The 26,607-nt window shown below is 46.6% G+C and overlaps 1 protein-coding gene and 1 long non-coding RNA gene across 3 annotated transcripts in view; one reads left to right on the plus strand and one right to left on the minus strand.

Moving 5' to 3' along the window:
- Positions 1–1,580: 1,580 nt before the first annotated feature.
- Positions 1,581–26,607, minus strand: part of LOC122611446 (nephrin) — a 57,252-nt gene continuing 32,225 nt past the window's right edge. Inside the window, exons 13-22 of one of the 2 annotated variants that reach the window (XM_043784561.1) lie at positions 25,858–26,136; positions 25,516–25,797; positions 24,997–25,420; positions 24,624–24,790; positions 23,473–23,661; positions 22,326–22,475; positions 15,838–15,992; positions 14,137–14,248; positions 10,315–10,496; positions 1,581–5,481 (exon numbers count right to left, since the gene is read on the minus strand). In XM_043784561.1, the coding sequence (XP_043640496.1) occupies positions 4,855–5,481; positions 10,315–10,496; positions 14,137–14,248; positions 15,838–15,992; positions 22,326–22,475; positions 23,473–23,661; positions 24,624–24,790; positions 24,997–25,420; positions 25,516–25,797; positions 25,858–26,136 (2,567 nt within the window). In that variant the 3' untranslated portion in view covers positions 1,581–4,854. The remainder of the gene's footprint in view (positions 5,482–10,314; positions 10,497–14,136; positions 14,249–15,837; positions 15,993–22,325; positions 22,476–23,472; positions 23,662–24,623; positions 24,791–24,996; positions 25,421–25,515; positions 25,798–25,857; positions 26,137–26,607) is intronic. The other variant, XM_043784552.1, reaches the window with a different exon arrangement.
- LOC122611467 lies at positions 12,901–14,265 on the plus strand. The gene is made up of 3 exons (XR_006325519.1): positions 12,901–13,036; positions 14,034–14,098; positions 14,154–14,265. It is a non-coding gene; the product is annotated as an uncharacterized LOC122611467 (long non-coding RNA).

Raw genomic sequence — 26,607 nt, forward strand, 5'->3', positions numbered from 1 at the left:
CTCGGCCAGATGAACTGTACGAGTACTTGTGACGTGCATTTCCACGCTGTCGCCACTGAGGTTTGTTCCTTTTGACGGCTCCGCTCGCTGGCCAAAAAACGTAGACAAAGAGGCCAGGATGTGGGGATGGAATGCGCGGGGTGTTGTCACCTGCATTACAATGAAAACTGCCAACGAAAAGTTCCAATTGCAAAAATGAAACTGAAATACCCTTAACTGCGATCTGCGTTTTCGGCAGTATCTATTAAAGGTGCATTATTCGAGTAGACAAACTTTATGCATTTAGAGCAAATATTAGGTAAAATTTAAAGTTAAATGCTATTATTATTATTTTTTAGTAGAATGCAAAAAAAGTCTTTCTTGTATCAGCTATTCTTAGAAAACATCAATTCTATTGCAGGACTAGTATGAAATTTCAACGCTCTTAAAACGTGTCTGTACCTTTCAAAATGCTAACACTTAATTTTTTTTCAGTCTTGAAATTTGCGTTCAAGAGTATAAATTTGCTTTCATAGTCGTTTCTTATGAAACGATCAGTTTTTCAATTTAAGGCCAAGCTAAAGTTAAACCTTCAGTTCACCCTATCCAAATTCAGGGAATTTTTATTATTTTAGATCCATCCTTTACCTATAGCTCGTTAGGGAAAATCGAGTATTCCGCCGCCTGACAGTTGCCGAGTTAAGGTGCGAGAAAGTTTCGTGTCCTGGCAGCTCTGTCCGCACTTACTGGCCCCATCCGGATGGCTATTAATTGAAGGCCCATCATGGCCAGGCTTCACTTGTTTGCCGTTTGTTGAATCAATTTGCGGCAACAACTGATGAAGCCGAAGTGGATGTCGAAGCCAACGCCAAAGCCAAAGCCAAAGCAAGAAGTAAAAGTGGGCGGAAAGGTGGAAGGCTGTAGGTGGAGTGGGAACGGAAATAGGAGAGGGAATAAATCAATCAATTGCAGCAAGGAATGCCTTTGGCCACGCCCTACTCTGGGCCAAATTTTATTTGCTTTTTATTTGCGTCGCTCTCATTGTTGTTCCATGTGCGATGCACGATATACCTACGAATTTTTTTTCGCATTCGCTTTGTTTTTTGGCGGAACTAATTAACCTCCATTTAAATGAAAAACGAGCTGCGATTTGTGCCCATCGAATGAGCGTCATAAAGTCAGTCAGGGGAGAATAATGACCCGACCCGGAGAGTACGCACACATGACCGTGCCCGGCAGGGCGTTCAATGGGACGTATACGTAATTTAAGGCATCCTGGACCCGCCCGGCGCCCGACGCCCACCGAGATGCTGTTAAAATTAATGCCAGCTCGTAAGTTTTACAAGGAATTCAATTTTTTGCACCACACCCCAGCCAAAGACGGATAGTCCTCCTGCCCTCGGAAAACTTTGGCTCACTGGGAAAAGTGTCTCTTCTGTGGGCTGGAAAGCCAACGTCCTTTGTTTGAGTCCTGCCGCTGGAAATTGATTCGAAAGTTTTGCCATTAAATTGTCCTTTGTGCCGTAATCGGTTGCCCCTTTGTTCCGCAGTGGAAATGCATTTCGTTTTTGGTATTCATCGTTTTATGGTTTTATTATTCATTTGTTAACAGATCTTTTTTAAAAATGCAGTAGGTTTCATATGCATTATTTCCATAGTTTTCAATCATTTTTTTCGAAAGAACTTGTTCTCATTTTATACAGTTTTCTGAGTGGCGGCTTATGCTTTGAGTTCATGAACTATGCGTTTAATTTATATTCGTTTTTGTTTCGAATGAACTTACGCCTTGTTAATTATTGTTTTCCCCTCGACTGCTGTACAATGCATTCAGTTAATTGTAGTTATAGATATACCCATACAGACTACATAAAATACATAACTCAGTTAGTGTAATAAAAACATTCACATCCACTGGCAAATAATTCGCTCTATACACACGCACACCTACACACTTAGTCGCATAAGTTTATATTTCGTGTTCGATTTCGGTTTCCATTAGCATTTAACATTTAAGATTAGCCTAGGTTCGGTTTTCAAGTCTTGTGTGTCATCGCCATCAGCCGCTGCTCCAATTAAGCTACGTTAACGTTAGGGTCGTATGAGGGGATTACCAAAATGAAGCATATGCATAGAGACTATAATTTAATCGTACAACAATTAAACACAGCGAAGTGAAACAAGCACACTCATAATCTAGCTGCAAGTTATCGGCTCTTTGTTTAACAAATATCTCTTTGGCAAAAATACAAATTGAACAACTTTATTTCGTGTTTGTTAATTGTTTTAAACGTAATTATCTACAATAAGTCTTATTTACTTCCCCGATAAGTGCCATAGGTCTAAACTAAAGTATGTGTAACTATTAATACGTATTTCGTATCGAACCAAAGACAATCAACAGTGGTCAGGATAAGCTGGGGAAGACATACAAGATTTGTGAGGACACAGTTCCCTCGTGGAGTATTTAGTTCGAGTGCAATCAATAGTTATCCCTAAGAAAACAACGAGTCGGTTATTCCTATGTATATGTGGGGAATTCCCTGCCAAGCTCCATTCTTTTAGAGGGTATGCTGGGATAGGATCTAAGATTAAAGAGATGCGAAATTGTACGCTACGTTTTACATCTATGAATTGCAATGACTCTCCGTGTGTTTGTATCGATATACCTGCATTTGTCCTTTTAATCGTTAATTATTTATTTCTAATCGGCATCCTTGCTATTCGGCTTCCGCCCTGTGGTATTGTACAATTTGAAGATTTTGGCTTGCTGATTGAGTAGTGATTCGAAATTGTTTCGGCTTAGCTACTTAGGACTACCAGTTAAATGCTAATTATTAATGCAATTTGGCAGCACTGCTCGTAGAGTTCAGCACAAGCTATACATTCACATATCGGTATAGAGAGAGGTTCCTTGCTGCCCCTGTCCTTTGGCCACCTTCCGTCCTCCAGCACACTTTCCAAGGAACACAACAGGTTTCGCCAGACTCCGACTATAATGCTCCTTATTTTCCCGTTCATTTAACTTTTATCTGGCCACTGCCATCGCCATTACTCAATAGCGGAAAACCCCACAGCAGAACACACACCCATGTGTGTCTTCACACAAAGTTGCCCCTTCTTCATTCTTAATTTCATCCTCAGTTTTCCGCGCATTTTTCTTCCTTACCCATCCTCTTCACCATTGCCTTCGTCTTTGTCTACGCGTGAGTTAATTTCAAAGATAATTTCACTTTTAATTACACACTGTGTGTTGGCACAAGGCCCTCCTGCTCCTCCATTCTTTGTATCCTGCTTCCTGCTTCCTGCTATCTATGCCCGAAATCAGGGCATTTATTCATTTGCGATAATCCACTGAGAGCTAGCAGCTGCAATAGTGCACTCCCCGTGATCCCGCCCGAATCCAGCAATTACAGCCAAATGAATATTAAAATCCACACAATGCTGCTGGCAATTATGCACTGCGCTCGAGGATCTCAAGAACTTGGCTACAAAGTCAAAGATACGGATGTGGCTGAGGATATAGGGGGCGGATATGGAGGGCGTGCGCAGCGCCGAGTGTCCTTGGGATTTCGGGACTCCTCTGGTCTCGAACTGGAAGAGCTAATGGCAACGCAGGCCAGGATTGGTATGTCACGCTCGCTGAGCTGCGACGAGTGGCAAATGAAAACTGTTTATGGGCGGCAGTGCCACTCGAATGCCAGTTGTATAGAATAGAGATACAGCCAGCTTCTGCATGCAATGGCTCCATGGGCGTGGCCGCCTTTCATCTATATCTTTGCGATATGCGCATAATAGGAGAACTTAAATTCCATGGCGTAACCTTGCGAGTGCTTTGGTTTTTCGAAGCTTACATTCACCAATAGTGCGAAAATACTGCTCCTTAAAGACTTCCTCGGGTTTCTTAGCAAACAGTTGCGAATCCTTTTCCCCTGTTTAATAGGGCCAAAGTGCTATTCTCCCCTCCAGTTTTAAATTATATGAAATTCATCGAATATTTAAAGAGAAACTAAACCCCATTTGGGGCAATAAGAAATGTAATAAACTCACATTTATGCAATTAAACTTTCCCGCTCCTAAAGTGTTTAAGTTAAGTAGGCTCCACTGTGGTTGCGACACTGCGCCCCGTTCCCATTCCGCGCTCAGATTTTCCATCTGCCCCATTTGAGGGGAGGTGGCGAATCTAGCACTCGCATCTCGGGATCTGGATCTGGGGATGGAGATGGGGATTGTGATGTGGCTGGGGTTGGGGTTGGGGTTGCCGGGCAGCTAGCGGCTGTCAACCTTCAACTTTCGACGACCATGGCCGCCGGCGCCGTCCAGGGCAATCACGTGCCCAGCCGACTTGAGCCAAAGCACGCCCCTGGGAGCTGTCAAACGGATCTGGACCGTTTCGCGTTTTCCACCCAAGGAAATTTCAAATTATTTTCGCCTGCTTTGGCTGCTTTGGCTGCTCCTGCTGCCGGCTAATTAGTAAAACTCTCTGCGAAATTATGCTCACCCCCACAGTGGCGGTGCCTCCTCGGAATCCTTATCTAAATAAACACCCACATTGACGGGAAGCCGTAAGAACTGGGTGGAAATTTACATAAACTAATTCGCTGGCTGATTTGAATAAGGTAATGGCAAGTGGATGTGGCTGCCGGACAGGGGAAATTAGGCGGACCGAGAAGAGAGCCGAAGAGAAAGCTCCTACGCTAGCTACATCCTGGCGAGTAGGTTGGATACAGACACGAGTATGCTGTTGTTGGGGGGTGTCTAGGACGACTTGGTTGCTCAGAACCGGGGCTCACTGCCGGAGAGGATCCGCACGGTGGTGCTGCAGCTGGTGGTGCTACTGCTGCTGCTGTTGATGATGGCCCCAGTTCCAGCCTACAGCTATACGAGGTGCCCGTCCGCATCTGTGTAGGTCACCGGGATGCCGCCGGCCTGGCTTACTGCCCCGAAGCTGCTCATGCCCACCGCCGTCGGGTCGAAGGCGCTGGTGGTCATTAGCAAGTTGTTGCCCAGGCCGCCGCTTGCCGGCGGCAGGTTGAGGATCTGCAGGCTGCCCAGGGGCGCCGACACCGGCACTCCCACGCCCACCAGGCTGGCATTGAGCAGCTGCTGCTGATGCTGATGCTGCTGCTTGTTGCGATTGGGATCCTTGAGGATTCCGTGAGGCTGGCGTGGCAGAGTGGCGGTGGCCGTCGGCAGACTGCCATTCAGGGTGGTGCTGGTGGTGAGCGTCGAGGCGCTGAGGTTCACAGGGTGCAGGTCGTGCAGCATCTGCATCGGACTGCTGCCCACCGTCGACGTGTGGTGAGTCACATCAGGCTGAGGCACGCCCACGACCCCGCGAAGAATCCCCCGCCGCAAGGTGCCTGAACCGCCGGCGACCGCTGCCACCGATCCGTTGCCGATGAGCGTGGGGCCTCCATTGGTGGCCAGCGAGGTCACCGTCATGGGTTGCAGGTGCGCCATGGCCATCGGTTGGGCGGTGAAGTCCAGGGCTGCTGGGTATTCCTAAAATTTGATATGGAGGCGAAGAACGACATTAGTGCATTGGAAAACAGCAGTGAGCAGTTGATGTTAGTTACTTAGCTTGAGCTTTTTTGAGCTGTTAGCTTGAGTTATTTGCCAATGTAAATATAATAAATATTTCTGATTGCGTTTGCAAACGCACTGACATTAAGAATGGAGTAATGATTAGCAACTTTTTTCCGTTATTATAAGAACACTAAAATACGCGGGCTTAGTTGGCCCGAAGCTCTCGTAACGGATACATTTTGGCTAGGACTAGCTAGCTTTAATCTTTAGAACTATTTCTGTTTTGGGAGCCTCTTTGTTTTTCCAGTGTGGATTAAGTGGGTGTAGGCTTAGCAAAGCGGCTTCATCTCGAAAGCAGCTTCTTGGCGGGAAACAACTGCTGTGTTTGCCCAGCGGCAAAAGTTTTCCCATTAAACTGTCGCCCGAGATATGAAACAATGAGGAGCGCAAACAAAAGTCCGCTCTAAGCCGCGCCTCAAATACCCTGGACTCTATCCGTGCCACGAATCCTTTGGCTACTTTTCCTTGACAGAACGGCATTAAAGCAAGGATTGGCACTAACGATGCCGTAATTATGACAGTGCCTTCTGTCGGAGCTCCTATACAATACAACTTCCTGACAACTTCTCAGCTGGGCAGCGGAAAAAAAAAGCGAACTGTCTGCGAGTGGATTTCTAGTTCAATTGACATGACACTTTGTGTCGAGTTGAGGAAGCAGTTCCGCATGCCAGAAGTCCGGAGTCCGGAGTCTGGGAGTCCGTGAGTCCGTGAGACCAGGAGCTCAGACCAAGTTTGCATCACGTACACTTTTCAAGTTGCAAACTTGGCGCGGGCACCTAATTGGAATATTAAGGGGAATCGAGTACCTACGATTGCGGAATTGAAAACTCTCGGAGATTAACATGGCGCAAGTACATCCCGCAACACATTAGGGACACAACACTGATTAACAAGGTAGTGGCGCGGATTGGGATAGGGAACGGGAACGGGAACGGGATTTGGATGTGGACTTAAGTAGTCCAGGGCGGACATTTTGTATCAGTTTGCAAAGTTAAATTGTCTTCAACGAAAACTTGGGTCCCAGAGAGCTCCAGAGCAAAGCCAAGGCGATTTGGGTGCTCAGGATGGGCCAGGGTGTCAAGTTTTGGACGCGTAAAGGGTTTCCATTGGGCTGCCTGAAAACTTTTGGCCACTTAAAGGCTTTCGGGTGCCGCACTCGCTAATTCTCGGCCGCAGCTCATTATTGTTGTTACTGCAGGAGTTGGAACTTCATACCGGGTAAATAGAATAACCAATTGGCATCTCCACACAGGCCATAAAAAATAAACTTTCCACATTAAGGCCAACGGAACGGCGCCGACGGGCCAAGTCTATTCTGAATCCAATTCAGTCTCGCGGAGCGGGAGCGAAAATAAAATTATGGCCCACTAGGAGTGGATCCCCTTATTTATTTAATCGGCTTCAGCTGCGCTCAGCGCTCTCCCTTACCCAACCCTGAATTTTAAAACAAAACACTCTGCTATCTCGCTTTGATGACAGCCACAGGGCCCCAGTGCGTAAAGTATCTGACGGATGCTCCTCCTCTTCCAGCTCCTTTGCAGCTGACAGGTCAGTGGCAGCCAGACAATGGCCAGAACCAGAACCAGATCCGGATCCGCATCCCGAGTTCGCCCGCACGAAAACTAATTGAATTTAAAACTGTGCAGAACTCAAGTTAACAAAGTGAACCGTAGTTAAGTTGTCCAGCTGAAGTCAAGTCCCTGCCCTCTGGCTGCTCCGGAGCCACATATGCACGTAGTCCAGTCCACATAGGGATTCCAACTGCGTCCGGCAGTCAGCATTTAACTTATCAACGCCAGCCAAATGAAACTCGAGCATTTCGGGGCTGACGTGGTGGGGGTGCGACTTGGTGTTCTGGCCTTGGAAGCCAACCAAAGTTGGCAATAAAATACAAATTGCCGCTTAAATAGTTACAAGCTGGTTGGACAAAAACACCGCAACGGATGGATGAGTGGGTGGGCTGGCATTCTGGTTTTGGCTTCGTTGGGTGTGGCCACAACTTGTTTTAAATTGCATTTACTTCGGGCCACTTTGCGTGCCAATGGACGGATGTGGACAAGGCCAAGGGAGTCGAAGTCATCGAGGTACTGAACCTCCGGCATCCTGTTGCAGCGAAAAGGCATTTCTCAAAGAATACCAACATAATTTACAATCGTACTTCTTGTGGGCCTAAGATTGCTCACTGAATAAGGTAAAAGAAAAACTATAGCTCCAACTTTAAACTCGATCAAGTTCAATTAATCCATCTAGTATATAAAATGAACCTAATACGAAAATCGAATTATTACCGATCTATAAAACTAAAATCTGTAGATTTTAATTAAGCCAATAGCATTAAAAGACCAACTGATGTCATTGAATATAAATACTTTTCTATGATAAATTTAAAGATAAACAAATACAAACAAGGTCTTCTGAATGGTAGATTAATAAGATAATTACTTATCAAAGCAAATACATTTTCTAAAAGCAAATGCATTTAGATAAATTAATAAGAAATTTAATACTAAATTAAAAGAATTGGGTGAATGACGAAATGTTCCCCAACAACAATCTAACTAAGTTGGAGATTGCATTAAGCTGTACTTTATTTTACACTTAAACACATAAACAAATGCCGAAATGAAATGCCGAATTAAATCAATTCGAGGAAGCCCATTTCTATTGCTCACATATGTATATGGCGCTGCACAACAACAAAACATAAATTGATTAAGAAGCTGCTCAATCACTTTTCAGCGCTTTGTGATAAACTGGTAGAGCTGAATCTAATCCGCATCCACGGCCAGATTCTGTTGTGATGGGCAATTACAGTGGCCGGACAGAGGATTCCGATGGGCAGCTGGGATGGGCTGGATGAGCCTTGTGCGCGCTCCTCTTCGGGGAGCAATGTGCAAAACGGTGCTGTAACTTTGTTAGATGGCCATTTGCTTTGTTTTATTCGCTCTCTATTTTTTGTCAAGTTTTCCAATTGAAATTTAATTTGATTTACTGTTATAAATTGTCCTTATTCATTTACTGTCCGCTCGGACGTTCGGATACGTGGCGCTGACTGAAGTTGAAACGGAGACAGATGCTCTTCGAAAAGTAATTTAGAGCTGGCCAAATGTTTTGGGGAAGCCACAGCGAAGGGACTGCTCGGCTTCTCGGCTGCTCCGCTCTGCTCTGCTCTGTATATTTTGTAATTTTTCTAATGATGTTTATCAAATAATTCAATTTGGCTTCCACACAAAACATTTCTTATGTGAAATGGCAAAAGGCCGGGCGCACAAAGCGGAAGGAGTGGCTGCTCCACATGGGCCACAAGTGAAGTGGGTGGATGGATGAATAGATGTGTATATAGACATACATCCGCACATATGGGATGTCATTGTTGACCAACTAAACCGAAATTGAATTTTTCTCCCTCGTTGACTAAAAACCGCAAACAAAAGGTTTAGTCCCATGTCGGGCGACGGCAAAGAACGATGACGGAGCACTGGCTACTGGGCTGTGGCAGTGGATACTTGATATGGCCACTACCACTACCACTACCGCATCCAGTGGCAGTCCCGACAGCCGGCGGGACCACATCATTTCACTGTGTACTCTCTGGGAGCGGGACACAATTGAATAGCTTAACAAATCGTATAAAGCCCATAAACATGGTCAACTGCTAAGCATAAATATTATTATATTAGCTGTGCAGCCAGATGGTGGTGCTGGTCGGTAGTAATATCCCTTGGATATTACTGTCCACTGCTGTTGCTGCACTTTCGATGCCCCTCCCCATCTAATTTATACAATTATGGAGCGTCAGCCAAGTTGAGAGGACACATAAACGGGCTGACTGTCACCCCACGTCGGATGTCGTCTTATGCTGTCGCATTGGCACCCCTTTAGTGCCAGGAGTCATCAAGTCCAAGGGGACGGGACGACGCTTATTCCGTATATTCTCTCTCTAAAGGGAGCGTCGGAAACATAAATTGCAAAAATTGATTTCCCCATGTTTATTGTAAGATTCAGGGAATTTATATTGGCAGGCAATGCGACAAGCGCCGAATGTGTGGCATCCGCCTTGGAATGGAATGGACATCGCATGTCCTTGAGTGGCGGCGGTGGTTTTCGGAGGTGGAATCGGGATGCCGTGCTGCCGTGAAACGGGGGCAGAACTTGGCCCCGGAATTCCCAGAGCTTTATGAGTGATGCGGACCAAAAACTTTGTCGCATCTGGGGGCGTTCCTTCGTTGTAAAAGCCACACTGCCGTACGCCGTACGCCGTACGCGGCGTATGCGTGATATTAAATTGTTGTCTGGGGAAAATAATGTTTTCTCTGCGCGCAGTGCAGCAACGCAGTGCAGCTTGCTTCAAGGGATTACTTATAATGCTTTTAAGTTTGTCATTTGTCTCCACAGTGTTGCGGATTATAAAAGTCGAAGCGCGTTAAATGGCAGAGGGAGAGGATGGGGATGGGGGTGGGGATGGGGATACACTCTATGCAGATCGATACTTGGATTTATGGACGCCTCGCATGGCGGGATGCAAAGTGGCAAGTGTCCTTCGTAAAACTTTGGTTAATTGAGCGCAATAAGCTGGGCGCGGACCGAGGAATGTCGGTGGTGCCAGATGGCAGCGGATCAAAGAAGGTAACTGCAGATGCGGGCAATTAAGCCTGCATCTGGCGTTCGTTAAGCTTGGGTCTCAGCCAAATCCCCGCCAGCGATGCCTTGCCGGAGGGAAGGGGGGATGTGTTCATTGATCTCACTTACCATTGGCGGATAGGACAAGTATCTGTCACTGTTCATGTTGTAGTAGGACCCATCTGGCGGAGGCGCCGGCGACGGGGACGGAATATAAACGCCCTTGCTGATTAGCATCTGATCATCCCGGGTCATGTGGATGGCGGCGCTGCCATTATTGTGCCTGGGATGCGGCAGTGTACAGGCGTTCACTGGAAAAAAACACGAAGATGGAAAAACAGTATCTGGTTAATATGTGTGTGCTTAAGTCAAAGTGAGCTCGATTTTATATACGTTGATGCTATTTTTTGTGGCCATAAGCCCACTTCAGCCTGCTCCGGGTTGATTTAAATGGCTTACCAGTACCCCCAATGCCTTCTCTTTTTTTATGGGTGTGCTCTACTGTTCCCCACTGATTATTTTCCTATATATTTTTTCCCACATATACGGGCATTTATACGGACGTAGCTATGGCTTAAGCTTTGATTGCGACCATAAGCGGAGCACGCCGTTTGGCTGGCCAGCCGCAAAAGGGGAAACGCAAAACGCAAAGTTTAATTTTAATTTTTAAGCTTCGAAAAATATGCAGCTATGTTCTCATATCGAACTTCGATAACTTATCCGATTTAAATTAGTTATATTTCTGTATTTAAAAATGTGTATTGTATAAAGTAGAGCCTTAAGTCCGATTTATTCAAAAAACCAAAGTACAACTTTGTGGCTCCACTAGGTGGGCGGAAGTTGTAAGAACCAAGTTCGTCAATGTTTCATAGATGCAAATAACAATGCATACACATCTCTTTGATAATACCCACTGAATTGAACGCATGATATTGCGAATTGCAAGAACACACCTGTATAGATGTACAGTGCACGTAGCATGCAACAACTTGCTGCTTCGTTCTGGCCAATTTCATGTGCAAACGCCCGGAAAGGAAAAGAAAACGACGGTCATTAATTGCAATGCTTGCGACATTGCTGATAAGCCCGTCCAATAAATATGCAAATGTCAATGGAGTCTCCAGTTCAGTTGGCCATAAGGCCACCTGCTTGCGGCGTGACAAATTGTCCCGACATACGGCCACGTTCACGTTTGGTGAAAATCGAGCGACTGTCAGCCGCAGAGGCGTGAAAGCCGCAAACGTAACAAATTTGTAATTTTGTAAAATAGACTGTGACATCGCAGAGTTTCGGTGGGGAGGCACCTTTAGCCGTCGCAACCATAACCGTCGCATTTCCCGGGCAAAGTTGCCAGCCTGCGGCTGCCTGACAACGACAAATCGAAGGAAACCTTGTGGTAGACTCCAGTTTGGGCCTTGTTCATCTTGCGGCTTGTTTACTTCCGCACATGTGGGCGTGTTCCCCAAAAAGACAGTCACTCATGAATTATTGATTTTTCGATCAGCGCCGCATTGTTGTGGCGAAAAGAAAAGCCGAACGAAGAACTGTGTATTTCCTTCCAATTTGGGACTGAGCCAGCTGCATAATTGTTGCCCGGGTCAGGAGCCCTAGTTCCTAGCTCATTCGATATTAATAACATTGGGCCAAGTGGGGGCAAGGATAAGGAATGTTTTACGTAAAGCTGAAAAATAGTGGGCCCGCCATGAAATATGATTTATCTAAAGGAGGGAGCTTAAGGGATTCCGCAGTGCTCCAGCGGGCACTTGCACTCGTTCAAGGTCGGAAAGTGGGTCAGCAGAGCGGACTTGTTGCTTTTGGTCTGCTCATTAACGTGGCAACGTGTGGAAAGGGGCCTCATTAAAAGTGCGGCTCTGGCGCTTTCCACGTGTAAATGTATAAATGGTAAATGGAATTGCAACTGTTGGCGGGGTGGCAAACAAAAACCCCTCGGGCTGTCTTTTTTTTTGGTAGTTCTTCTGACTTCCTCCCATCGCATTCTTCCAATTTAAATTCATCAAAAAACTCTGATAAAAAATGCGACGCCAACTAACAAAAACAATTTCCGTTTGCCCCGCCCCTCCAGCTCATGTGCATGGCGCCCCACAGCTTTTCCCGGTGGGTGGCGGGTGCACCCGCTTTTCCGCCCGCTTGGAACAACAGCCTTGGGCTCGCTTGTTTGAGATTCAGCTTCCGGCAAGCATTTTAATTTTTTGTGCCACGTGGGGAATTCGTTTGCACTTTCCTCTCCGGCTCCTCCGCTCCTCCGCTCTTCCCTTATTGCTTTCTTTTTCGCCTTTCTTCGCTGCTTTTGTCTTTGTTGTTCTTCTCCCTCGGCGTGTTTTCTTTTCAGCTCGTTCTGCTGTGCTCTTGTTGTTGTTTCGGGCATAAAGAACTGGCGGTACTCACGAACACCCGAGATGAACACACACGCACATACACATACGTAATTATGCGTGTCGCCGCAGAAACCTTGAGTCGGAAAAGTGGGCGGGAGGGGCTCCTCTGGGCGGAAAAGCGGGGGGCCATGGGCTTGTCTTCGGATTCTCTTAGAGATGAGCACGTGATGTGAATTTGCCAGGACTCATAATGATCAATCGAACTTTATGCATATTTAGTTGCTACTAAGCTAATTATTGATTTATATATGCTTATTTATCAATTTAAATGGTAATACCCAACGTATACTTATTTGAATGATATTTGGTGAAGTGAATACTACTTTATTAATAAGGAAACCCTAAGATACTCTGTTGCGACTGGAAAACTTCGCAGCACACCTATTTGTTGCGCACAGTGAGGGGAAAATAAGAGGAGGGAAAGGCTTTCCAAATTTTCATGCCGTTGACACAAGGTAATTGTATTTTTATCCCAGAGTCTCGGGCACTTTTCCCTCGGGGTATAAATTCTGCAGCTAATGTATTTTTATTATTTCTACGCTTTTGCATTTAAAATGCATTTTCTGCTTTTGTTCCAACTGGACGGATTGTTATTATAGAACTCCTGTTGTTCTTACGGCTTCGATGCTTTGATAGACTGCCACGGTGTCCTTTGTCTGTGCCTCAGACGCAGACCGAGTCCTTTTCCCGGTTATTATTCTTCCATTTCCATTTCTGCTTTCCTTAAACTGGAGTTTTTTCTTAAATTAGCGCAGGCCGCACGTGATTTGGATTCCGCCTCAAGCGGCTCATATGTATGTATATATAGGGTATATATAGGGTCGGCCATCGCATATCCTACGTACGTCAATTGAAAATCAAGACTGACAAAAACTTTGCTCCTCAATTACAATTAAGATGGAGATGTTGTGCTGGAATTGAATTTTCAGCTCGCACACCGCCCTTCCCTCCCTTCGCCCGAATGAAGCTTCGATTTCGTTTTCTGTATATTTATTTCGTGCTTCTGCCGATTCGCCCCTTTCCCCAGCGATTTTCGTTGCCTCCTTTCCAGCATTTGCTTTGATTGCACTGCAATCATGGCATAAAAATCAAACCAAAACGAGTGCAACCAGGGCAGTTGGGGCGACGGAGGGTTAGGGGTTAAGGGAGGGAGGGGTCTGGTCGGTTTGCTGACGTCCTGACAGCGCGTGCAAGGTCCCAACTTTGTTTTGCCCGAAAGTTAATTATCTAAAACGTATTTTTGGCTTTTTCATTTTGTACTGGGAGAAATAAATCGTTTAAAAATCTCACAGTTCTTTTGAAAATGGAGGGAAAAATTTATCAAATTACTGGACTTTTATGAAAAAAAAAATATTTTTGAGAAACGAAATAGCCATTTTTCATCACAGTGGAACCTATCATTATACTTTCTCCTATCATTATCATTTCTAACAAAAAATTGGGTATTTTCAGCAATATTTAAACTAAGTTCCTTACGCTGCAAGTGATTGAATTGTTAAATAATCTCTTTTATTTGGGTATGTTTTGGAGATCGTCTTATGGAATATACACTTACCAATATTATTCGGATAGATGACTGGCAGGGTGCCATCCTTTTGATATCTGGGAGGCGGCATATCCGAGCCCTCGACGAGATACGTGGACGCCGCCTTCTTGCGCGCCTCGTCCTGCGAATAGAGAAGGATACGAGATGAGCTGAATTGGAGTGGAGTGGAGTGGTGTGGAGAGCGGCAGATGCGACGTGGCCGGGTATATATCAATTTATATTCCCATTCCCATTTGAGTAATGCCCCGTAATTACTCCACACTTTGCTTTTTGGCATACTTTGGGAAAGGCGTTGAAAGTCGTTGGCGCGTAATTGACAGCCACAATGACAGCGGCGACACACGGACACCAAGGACGACCAGGACGACCAGGACGACCAGGACGACCAGGATACCCAGAACGGCAAGGACAAAAACCAAGGACACAGGGGATTGGATCGGATCAGAAGGGGGCTGATTTATAACACGCGCGGTCGCAGTTTACGCACTTTACATACTTTCACTTCAGCTTCTGCGGGCTAGGCAGTTGCTGTGGTTTTCCAGCCGCTGCAAGATTACGGCGATAATAAATGATTTTAATAATTTGAAACGATTTGTTTGAAGCAGCCTCGCAAACTCAGTCCCAGTCTTAGCTCCAGATTCAGTGCCAGACTTGGGCCCGTTTTATTCGTCGCTTAGCCGACTCGCAGGCTCATCATTATCATCATCAGCGTCGCGTAATTAATCACGACGTCTTAGCGACGACGTCGGCATGCCGCTTCCGTTTCCGCTCCGCTGGTCTGGATTTGTTCCTGGGCCACATCTTGGACTGGTCTGGGCCTGGTCTGGCGCTTCCTGCCTTTCACTCGGGCTGCTCTCGTTTCGAGCATTGGCAATAATTGAAAACCCAGGGCCGCAGGCCTGGGGGATTGCTCTGATGAACACCCTCAACATGGAGAGTTGGCCAGACTTTCTTGAACCGAACCGAACCGAACCCTATGATGCCTTGAATTTGTTTTGTGGCTCATTAACTGGCTTGTAGCTATATTTATGCCTTCTCTGGCATATTTGTTTCATCTTTGCTTTCCACCTGAAGCTATTCTTAAGCCTTCAGTCACTCATTGGCTTCTTGTCTAACTACTTAATTTAATTGGGTTTTATTAAAGGCCAACTGCCACAACTGGATGCCTTAAAAATATGTAAAGGTTTTTCAGGGTTCAAGCCTCGCATGATTGAATTAAATATTCAGACCTTAAATATTTTTGGTGGTATTTCTGAAACTTCACATCGTTTGTTCTTAGAGATTTTAAATCACTTTCAGAATTGAAAGGTTGTAAATTGTTAGGGCCTTCTAATATGTTTTACCGAATACCGATTACAGATTCGGTATGTAGGTTCTAAGTAGCGCATTCAAAATCGGCGTGAACGATAAAAGGCCATATTCAAATGGAACGACTTTGGGGAAATCGCACGGTTCTCCGCCGGTGAAAATGGCAAGTGACGCCCCTGCCCCTGCAGGACATCTATTTAGCAATGGAAAATGCCTAAAATGCCAGACGGTTTTCCACTGCCGGCCCCTTTCTACCCCTTTTCGTTGCTTTTGTGCCCATTCACAAATTGCATATTCATGCTGATACAAAAAGAAGAGTGAGGCAAAAATGGCAAAAAAAAATAAAAAAAAAAGGATGCAAAAAATAGTTGGCTTATAGGTAGAGATCCTGGCTGTACTCACAATATATTCCGGCTGGCTGCTGCCCTCATTGGAGTAGGACTCGCTCTTCTCCGAAACGCTGGACAGCGTCTCGCCGGTGACGGTGTCATTATACGAACTGGGCGCGTACATCTCGATGGTTGCCGTTTTTGCCGGTTGATTTGTAGTTTCCGCCACTGTATTCCAATGCCGCCGACACACGAAAAAATTGCGACGCCACGAGGAGCGGACCGGGATGGCGAGGATAGGGGCGGCGAGGAGGGAAACGGATTCGAACGCCAAGGTATGCGCACAAATATTGAAAAGGTGTAATTGGCAGTGACATCCCGAAAATTGATGATTCGCAGCGGTGCCATGTGGAGCAGATGGAGCAGGTGGGGCAAGTGGACGGTTGTGGGGTAGGTTTTTTGCGGGCGTTGATGCAGTGCGCCAGGAGGTGGATATGAGGTGGCCAATTGTGTTGCAGTTGCAGGTTCAGGCAATGCAAATCAAATGCAAATAGCCAAGATTGTCAGAGTGCCAGAAACAGGAGTAGGTGGTCCACCGGTGTGGACGGTGTGGATGGTATTGGATGTGGGTGGTTCGATTGGGTAATGGGTGGTTTTCGGGCGGTGTTTGGGTGTTTACACGGGTAGCAGGCATTGTGTAAATTATTCACATTTGTCGCAGCATTCGTTGATGTGCATTTCGATGCGGTGTCGGAAACAAAGTAAGGCACATCGGGTAATATTAATGAGTTGATAGTCGGGCAAAGGTAAAAATGTAATTAAATGATTTATGGCCAGTTTTCCGCAGAAGTCAACACATGTTTGCCGCAAAGTGGAGTCCATTATTCAGCACATTCCAGTCACGAGTCGATGGGATATGTAAAGTATATAAAAATAGTTCACATTATAGGATATGGTTTAAATATGATTAGATTTCCTGGCTGTTGCTACTGCTGCTGCTGCTGCTGTACATGGGAAATGGGTCCTTAACTCGCTTACAACTCTATATTCTGTTAGGCCTGGCGTTTTAAAGCTTCGATTAATTCCAACTTACTGTTGATCGTTTTAGATAAAACAGGTGTAATCTAAATTACTAAATTTTAAGATCAAAATCGCTTTCTTGCTATATTCCAGCTTTTGTTGTTCTCAAGCTCCTTTTCCCCCACAGAATGTACAACGATTTCGGGCTGAGCGGAGTCAGCAGAAAGGCAAAAAGCAATAGACACGTGTGGCTCCATGTGGCCCCCATGTCAGCCATGTTCCTGCTGATGGCGATAGGTAAATGGGCAATGGTAAGTGGACATTGCGCTGCCACTCAGCTGCTATCGCCATCATTGCCATCATCATCGTCCTCGAGCTATGCAAAGATTTAATGGCCCTACGGTTTCTTAATAATACATTTTTCAGGATGTGGATATGGGGGATATGTGGGGTAAGTGGGGGTCCTGAGCGGCACGTCCTCCGGTTACGTGACATGCGGGGACTATTAGTCGATAAAATGGCCGTTTTCTGTTAATTTGCACAAGGAACATTGAATGTTTGGCAGTTATCAAAATTACTTTATGCACGTTTGTGTGTTGCTCGTTGTTCATGTTGGTCAATGTGTATAATGAATATTTAACAAATTGCAGCCGAATATTCGAGGTAAATTGCTTTGTTCTGTCTCCATTTTGTTTGTTTTTCTGCTGTTTATTCTGTGCTGCCGATGCTTCAATTTGCATTTTTTATGATCGACCAACATTCGGCTGCGTTTGGTTGGGTTTTAATTCATTAAACATATGCCCAACCAATCCGGAGTCTATACACTTTTGTGGGGGCACTCGTAGGGAAAAAATTAAAAATTGAAAATGCATTTAAATGCAGGGCCGCAGTGCCGAACGACCCATATCCTGGTTCCTGGTCTGCCGATGACAGCGCCCTGTATTACTACATATATACCTATTCGTCTATATATCTAGATGTGTGTATCCTGCCAGAGCTCACTGATTTAATGGCTTAGCGAGTTAAAAACATTTTCGGCATTTGTCAGTTGTTTTATTTATGACGGCAAACGAGTTTTCCCGCCGGAGGGGCGCTTAGGTGCGGGGGATATTTAAAATAATAGACCCGGCTTTAATCAATTAAGGCAATTAAAAACATGACCGCTTTCCTAAGCGTTTCTGTCTTTTCGCGAAAAGAGTGCCCGCTCTCTAATAAATGCATTTTGCAAACAAAAGCTTAGGTGGCTTGGGAAAATGAGTGTTCGAAGTGGGTGTACCCTTGATTTCGGTCATATAAACTAGCCTGAATCAGGTATTTCTCAGCATTAATATTTTATATACTTAAAAGCCAGTATTTGTATTTGATGCTCTGTTCTTCGGTGTCTACCCTCAAAATTCGTAGGGCCTAAGCTAAATTTACGACGAATGACGGGCAGAATGGGTGACCCCTTGGTAGGGTATTGATGTCCGGCGGACGGGCTTATCACTCTTCGCCGCTCCCGGACTGTGGACACAATGCGGTGGCCACCGTCAAAGCAGATGCTAAATAATCCGCTCCTTGTTTTTCTGGTTGCCACTGCACTTTGCGGCCACGCTACGCCGCACGGAGATTACAAATTTTGCACTTATGCTCAGAAAAGCCCGACCGGATAGCTTTCCATAAACCTATGTAGTATGTGTGGGGCGCGGCTTAGGCAGATGCTGTGGTCATCTGGCCACGTTAATGACGGCGACGTCTGCTTTGAAGGTCTTTTCTGGTAAGCCCTCTGTCCCGGCCACCGCTCTAAATTATTCGCTGGCCGGGATTGTGGTGCGCTATTTGCTCTCCGACCGTTTGAATGTGCCGGGTGCTGAGCTATTTCGCGCATTGTTTCTGCTCCCGGCGATGAATTTATGAACTCCCATTCTCCATTCTCCGTTCCCCGTTCCCCGTTCCCTGATCCCCATGGCCCACTCCGGCTGCAAATGGATCCACTCTTTCGGCCTGTCATGGCCAGTTGCATAAGCAGCAAACTTTTCGACATTGCTGAGCCAGCCCTCTGGCCTCCATCACCCACCGTATTCGGCCAGATTTTCCCCGATTTCCTCGATTTTCCTGACCACGACAGCCTGTGCGCTTATCTCTTCAGATTCGATGTCGCAGCTCCCTCACGCACGCCACAGAAGGCCCCAATCCCCTGGCCAGTTCCCCGTGCCTCCGACAATTGTTTAAAGAGTGTCAAAGTCAAGTGCTCGCCAGTGGGGCGACCATCGGAACTGAGTGGTGGGGGCCTGGTTGGGTGGTCTTATCGCTGGTGGCAACGTTGGCATAAAAGTTTCGGTCCGACCCGCCCGCCAAGTCGTAAAAGTGTCGCACTCAACTATATCCCTATCCCCGAGATCGGGTTGCGGGCCATTTCACTTTTGTGCCGGCCCTCGCTCTAAAGTTTCACTCCTGGCCAAAAGATAATACACCCTTGGTGTTGATGGATGCACTTGCTCTCTCTATTTCCTTTTGGATATTTGGAGGCTCCAGCAAAAGTTGACTTTTTGTGTGTGCCTCTAAATCTATTGCCATATGGAGCTAGGCCCATGCCCCTAACTTTGTTAACCACTCACGAAGGGCCTGGACCAATTGTTTGATGCAATACCTCTTTCGACTCTTAAGTGGGCCAGGAAAGTGCACTTGAACAGACCTTTGATTGTTTTGAATGCAGCTGAGGACATACTTTTTGAGATTCAGAGGTTGTTGGGGAAGTAAAGAGCTCAAAGGTGAAGTAAACTAATTGAAATAAACCGATAATCCGTAAATTATGGGCTTCTGAAATTGAAAGCTGCTATTCCAGTCTGTTTTATAATATTATTAGTGCCACTCTTCATATTAGTTCTTATCAAATATTATTCTCAGTGTGAGGTCGCACTCCCCTTTCCTCTTTTTGGGGCCAGGCGAAAAGCAATAAACATTAGAGATGGCGCTATTCGGGATGTTCCGGCTCAGGCCCAGCTCATACGAGAATGAAATATGTGGCACTGGGCATTGACTGTGGCTGCGGCGATGCGATGGTCACTGCCGCTCTCTTGTTCATGGCAACTGTGGTCGATGACCGGCAACGGAACGAACGGACAGCGGACAACGGCCAACGGACAACGGACAACGGACTATGGACTGTGGAGTGCGGACCACGGACGAACAGCAGTCGGCGGCGGAGCTGAACCACTGAACCAGCTGCCAACCGCAGACTTTTGGCATAGTTTATCGGACAGCGACAACTACAGCGAAAGGCTTCTTAGGCGGCCTCCAGTGCGGTTGGGCTTTGGTTTGCCGATGAGTGGGATTCGGGCTTAGGATAAGATGGGGCGGGGGAAATGGGTTCAGTTGAGATGAGATTTGGAGCGGGATGGATTTCCTTTCTGTGCGCCATGCGGCATTTTGACACAAAGGCCCAAATGCACATTAAAAATGCATATCCGAGGGCTGCAACAAAAACACAAGTCAAGTTTCGCCAGCGAAAACATTGAAATATGCAGAGAGATATCCCCCGACAGGGTCCACCGAATCCCACTCCCACTCCCACTTCTACTCCCACTACCATACCCACTACCATTCCCAAACGCCCAGCTCCGCCGGCTGGCCAACGCACCAGTTTCTCTGACAACTTCACAGAGAAAAAAGAAGCGAAATGGATGGAAAAATTGTGAACACTGAAACGGGAAAAGTAAAAATCCTTTTGGGCATTGTCAGTTATCGGCTTTTGACAGGGATAAGGGTCTGGGGATACGGCAGCTCCCCCTACCACTCTCCGTACATTGTCATAAAAATGTTGTTTCTTCCAGGAGGGTTTTCCTCAGCTCCTCAGCTCCTCGCACTCGCATTCGTTTTCGTTTTGGCTGCTGTGTTTGTTTGCAGCAAGACTGAAATATGAATTTTCTTTTGTGTGGAGCGGGATTGCATTCGTATCCCGGCACTCTCCATTTGTTCAACTGTGCCGCACTGGCAGCGAAACGAAGGACAGAAATAATGGAGTCTGGCCTGGCCTGGGATTCTTAGGGAAATTTCTTATTTATGTCCTGCGGCTGTAGTTCATGCTTTTCGTGCTTCCCGTTTGAAAATGTCAAAAAATAACTGGCCCACATTTTGTTCCCCGATTAAGTCAGTTTAGTTTAGTTTCGGGGCGTGTCGCCCTCTTTTTCACTCGCCTAATGAATCAAAAGTTTTCCACTGACAGAGCCCGGGATGATAATCAAGTCATAACTCAAATGTTTACGAAAACTGCATGACAGAGCACACATTACATACAGCACCAAATAAGTAGAACTGCAAGATGTGCTCATAAAGTAGCAACACTCTGGGCAAAGAAATGGCATTTAGCCTGGCTTTTAAACAAAAAAGGAGCGTTAAATTAATTTTTTAATTTTGTAAAAATGGTTCGTACATAAATACTAAGCACCAATTGTCAAATGATCAAAATTTCTTAAAATTTCCCAATCTGCCTAGCCAAAAACTCTTTCATTCGCATCTATTTTGAGACCTTTATTGTGGTTTCATGTGCATATCTAGCCGCCGTATTGAGTTCGGGATGCAGCTCCATTTGCTGCCGGCTCATGCACTCCGGCTCAATGGAAATAATTTGGTTAGCCGGCGAATGTGTTGTGCAAGTCGACTGGCGGCACGTAATAGCGATTCTGTGCTGGCACATTGCGTACACGCCGTGTGTGCGGACCACGTCTCAAATTTGCCAGCCAGTTGGATGGAGTGACTCTGCTAAGGAAAGCTGGCCGGGAAAATGGTAACAATTGGACTGATGGCGCCATCAGGGTTTCCATTTAAAGTTGGCTCCACTCTAGTGGTGAAAAATAATTTCGTTTTAATAAACAGCCCTCGGCAAACATGTCCAGCACTTGTCGACACGTGCTCCACGACCTCAGCACCCCTTCCGCCGCCGCCGCCCGAGAACTGAGAAAGCAATCTGATTTCCGGGAGATTGTGCATTCAGCTAAGAAAACGATGCACATTTGTCTTGCTGGCTGTCCGAGTCGCTTGTTCAATAAACAGCAGCTCTTGGCTGCCGGGTGCCCGGGATGCATCATTATTTTCTGTCATCATTATACTCCAGCCGGAGACTTCTTGCCTTGGCTGCCGCATCCTGGCCAAGCCATGCCTGGCATTGGTTGCTTGCGGAAATTACCAGAAGCCAAGGCGGAGTAGATCCTTGCCCGGCCCGGGGTCCTGGGAGCCTGCGTATGCAGGAAATTGTTTAGTGAGCTTCATAAAGAGAGCGACGTCCTCAGTGGGCATCGGAAGCAGCACAACGCGCTCGCTTCCGCTTCCGGTGGTGTCACGGAAGCGGTGCCGGCTGCCGTCTGCCGGCTGCTGCTGCAACATGGCAGTGCAATTGTCTAGTGGTTTTCGGAGTGGAATTCGAAGTGCCAGCCCCGCTCAGAAGTAACCTCAATCAAAGACGGACCCCAACTTCCAGCCACAGCAAATAAAGCAGTGTACATAAAGTACATACATACTGCCCAAATAAAAGTCACAATAATAATAATAATAAATAATAATAACCTTTCTTGCGGCGCTGATGCACAAAGAACCAGGCAACCAGCGACGCGTTGACCAGGAGGAAGCCAAATGCCGCCAGAGAGATGCCAATTATGACCAGATTCGGTGTGTTGCTGGAGTCCTCGGTTAACTCGGCTGGCATCAGTTCAAGTCCTTGACAAAACGAACCATGCAAAAAACAAAGAGAAAATATGGTTGCGAAAATAAAACAATAAATAAATGCGAAATGAAATGAAAAATTGTAATAAAAAGGAATAATATCGTGAGGAATAAAAATATAAAATGGCGCAGAGCATAGCAATGAACGCGCTGCCCCAGTTCCACTTGCGTCCGTCTCGGATTCGGATTCGGATTCGGACTCTGAATCGGGGATTTGGTCATGGGCTCCGAACAATGGACGGTCTGGGGTCAGGGGTCAGGGGTCGAATTCGGTTGGCATAGCGGGCACACGCAGCGAAATCAAATAAAGAGACCGACTAGCGACCAGCGAGTGACGCAAATCACGTAGAGCCTGCGAAGCGGAGCCGGAACATGTGATGGCAAATGAAATTAGCGACGCCATCACCATTCCACAGCGACTCCCATCGCGATGTCCAATCCCATTGCTATACCCAAACCCAAACCCAAACCCATTTCCCTTTCCGATCCCAATCCCAATCCCATTCCCATTCCCTTCCGCAATTTGCTGACCACCGGGCACGTGCGCTGACAACGCCCACAAATTAAAAGAAAATAACGGAGGCGACTGCGAGCCGAGCCGAGCCGGGGAATTAGGAATTCAAATGACCATGGACTCGCGCTCCGAGGTTCCGCAGCTGCGACTACAGCTTCCCATTTAACCCCATCTTGGTCGATGGGGCAATAATGGCAGCACACTCAGACAATAACTTGTGTTCTGAGGAAACAAAAAGGTATATCACGTAGGATCATTGTCTGAATTTAATTAGACATTTCTATAACGATCGGTAGATATATGCACAGTTGTGCAGAAATAAGTATCAAATCTGTAATTTTACTTTGAGAACTCCATAACTCTTCTCTACTAAGACATAAGAAACGATGTAAGACGGATTCTTGGGCATTTCTCCCAGTGTGCAGCAGTGAGCAGCAGCAGCAACCGCAGGATTCCCGGATTCATGGATCCCCTCACCTCGCTTGAGGCGCTTCTCGTTCCGTTTGTGCAGACAGCAGCCGATGACAAACACGTTGAGCAGGACAACGACGATGCCGGCGCCCACGCCCACCAGGAGCATGCCCGATGTGCCGCCCAGCGGCGTCTGGCTGGTGGTCGGCGGTCCGCCTCCCAGCGACGAGGCCGGATGCGAAGGGGGCGGGGCTTCTGCCGGACGGAATGCGATGCGCGAAAAGTAGATAGTGGCCATTTGCGGTGGTGGCGTCGTCCGTGTTGTTGACGTTGGTGATGGTCGTAATGCAATTCCAATTAACAGCAGCAGGGTCGGAGGAGATCATTGAGTGAGACATAAAATCGGATTGAGGCGGTTCCATATGAGTCCATTGGCTGAGTCCGTGAGTCTGGCTGTAAGCCATTTCTTACGCGTCATAAACTACAGTCGCGTCCAATTGAATAGCCAAGTTGGTGGTGGTGCAGGCTGAGTTGAAATGTGTTTTCATATCCCTTTAAATCTTTTACCCTGAGTCTACTTATACGAATTATACTCAAACTATATTGTGTTCCATTGCAGCAAATATCGATATAAACTCTACTTCTTATGGCTTAGCTAGTGACTGATTAAAGTTAATTTCTTTCTCACTTTTATGGTTACTGTTCTATGACTACGGCACGACTGTTTAGCTATCTATTTGTAAACATCTTGCTGGTTAATTATTTTCATCACTAATGTCGTTTGTGGAACACAGGCCTACATGTTCCACTGATGAACTGATTGAAACTCTCTGATTTATTTGGACTCGTGCATGCACGCCCTTTGCTCCTGTGGAAATAACGAAATCCAGTGTGTGGGCTTATTTTACTTCATCAATTATTTCGGTTGACTCATTCCATGCGTGCTTCTAATTAGGCTGATAGCTGCTTATCATACTTACCTAATTAATTCCACAAATCTGCCGAATAGCTGCCTGACAACTGGCCTGGCACCACCACCCCCACCTGGTAGTTACCGATTCTTCTGCAGAATCGAACCCCTGCTCCACTGGCCAGTGTCCAGTGTCCATTGGCCATAACAGCCAAGTGGTGGCCTCGCATAAATCAATGTCAGCATTGCTGGTCGAGTGCGGCACTCGCGGCTAATTTGAATGCCTCGCACTGAGGGGCGGACTTACCTTTGGTCTCCGCCCGCGCCAAATCCGGCAGGTAGGAGCTCTGGCCCAGCTCGTTCCAGGACATCACCGAGAACAGGTAGAGTGTATTCATGCGCAGCCCGCCGATGGTCAGCTTGTGGCTGTTGGGCAGTCCGTCGATGTATTTGTACTGCTCGCGGTCGGCCATCCTGCGAATGAGAAGGCAGAGTGCAATTTCATTATTGCCAGGACCCTTGATAATTGCCAAAGCCAAAATGTAGGAAACGGGCCTACTGAATTTTTAAAAGCAGCACCAGTCAAAATTTATAAAGTATACAATTTGGAAGAATGGCTTTAAAGAAGTTTGAAAAAAATTGTTTCCCTTGCATGCTTTGAATGTCCGAGCATCACTCACCTAAAACGCACTCGGTAAGAGGCCTTAAGGCCCCCATCGAATCCCGGAGTCCAGGCCACAGTGACCGTGTCGTGGGTGACGTTCAGGATATTCAGGCTGAGGGGTGGGTCAGGCTGCGAGGTGATCTCCAGGCGCACTGTCTCTACCGCCTCCCCCAATTCGTTCCTGGCCACGCAATCATACGCCCCGTAGTCGGCAGGCGCCACTTTGTCCACGATGAGGGTGGACTCGTAGGTCAGGGAGTCAATCTTGCGCTCCTCCACCTCGTACTTGTATGTGCGGTTAATGGGCAGGTCCTTCTTGTCCTGCCGCCAGATGAACTGCGGCTTGGGAGAGCCCTGCGCCCGGCAGGGCAAGCGACCACGTTCTCCTGTTCCACTGGCAGCCCGCAGGAGCGTGGGAGCCTTGGCGATTTCAGGCGCAACTGGAGGAGGTGACGAGAAGATGTGGATTGGGATAAAGGATGTGAAGCATAACCAGGTAAGACGACTGCTTTCTCCTACTTTAAGAACCACTTACACTTGACAATCAGAAGGATATCGCGGTTGGTTGGATTGTCCACACGATTGTCGGCCACGCACCGGAAGTTGCCCACATCCTCTCGCTTCGCGTCCTTGATATGGAGGTAGGAGGTGCCGTTCGCGAAGGTGGTCGATGTTTTCACGGTCATGTCGTAGCCCACTCGCTCCCACTTTACGTGCTCCTCGGTCAGCGGTTTGCCCTCCACGGTGCACGAGAGCATTGCATCCTCGCCGGGATTAACGACTATGTTCTCAGACACTGACTTGATGGTGGTTCCGTCTGCAGGGCGATGGCCGTAATTAACCCAATGAAGGGAATCACACAGAGCGAAGTACTTACATTCCACCACGACTGTGATGTTGAGGGTGGCTCCTCCCTGCGAGTTGGAGGCGCTGCAGGAGTAGATTCCCGCATCATCCCGATGCAGGCGTGTGAAGTTCAGGCTTCCGCCATCCGCAAAGATGCGATGCTCGCCGTCCTGCGGTATTGTGCTTCCATCCTTGGTCCACTTATAGATCACTGGCGTGGGATTGGCCCGAGTTTGTAGCGACACCTGCAGCGATTCGCCCTCCACGCCCACCGCCGTCGACGAGGGCGGTGGCACGAACTTGGGTCGATCTGGGGATTTAGGATATACTCAAATTAATTTTTATTTAACTTTAACCAAAATTTAACCTCAGAACAATTGATTTTAATCGTTCGTATTAACGTACTTAGAAATGTACTAATGGTATCATAATCGTTGAAAAAATTAAAATTGTTTGAATAATTACCCTTATGGTATAAATATTGTTAAAAATTAAGATATATTGAGTGGTCAATATTATTAAAAACCATTTTGTAAAATGGCGTGTCTAAAAAATAGTTAGTGCTTAGAATAGTTTTGAATCATCTCCAGGACTGATCTTATTCCCAAAACCACGTTTCTTTATTGAAATATCCGTAACTAGCGGATTTTTATTTCGAAAGTTCAGCCAAAGGATACAAAGAGAAAGGATTCGCTTTGAGATATCGGACACAAGTTCAACTGCCGCTCTTTTGTGCAATTGCCTTAGGAATCGCCCTGCAATTGCTGATCCCGTCTAATTG

Source organism: Drosophila teissieri, chromosome 2L, assembly GCF_016746235.2.
Source record: "Drosophila teissieri strain GT53w chromosome 2L, Prin_Dtei_1.1, whole genome shotgun sequence".
Classification (NCBI taxonomy): domain Eukaryota; kingdom Metazoa; phylum Arthropoda; class Insecta; order Diptera; family Drosophilidae; genus Drosophila; species Drosophila teissieri.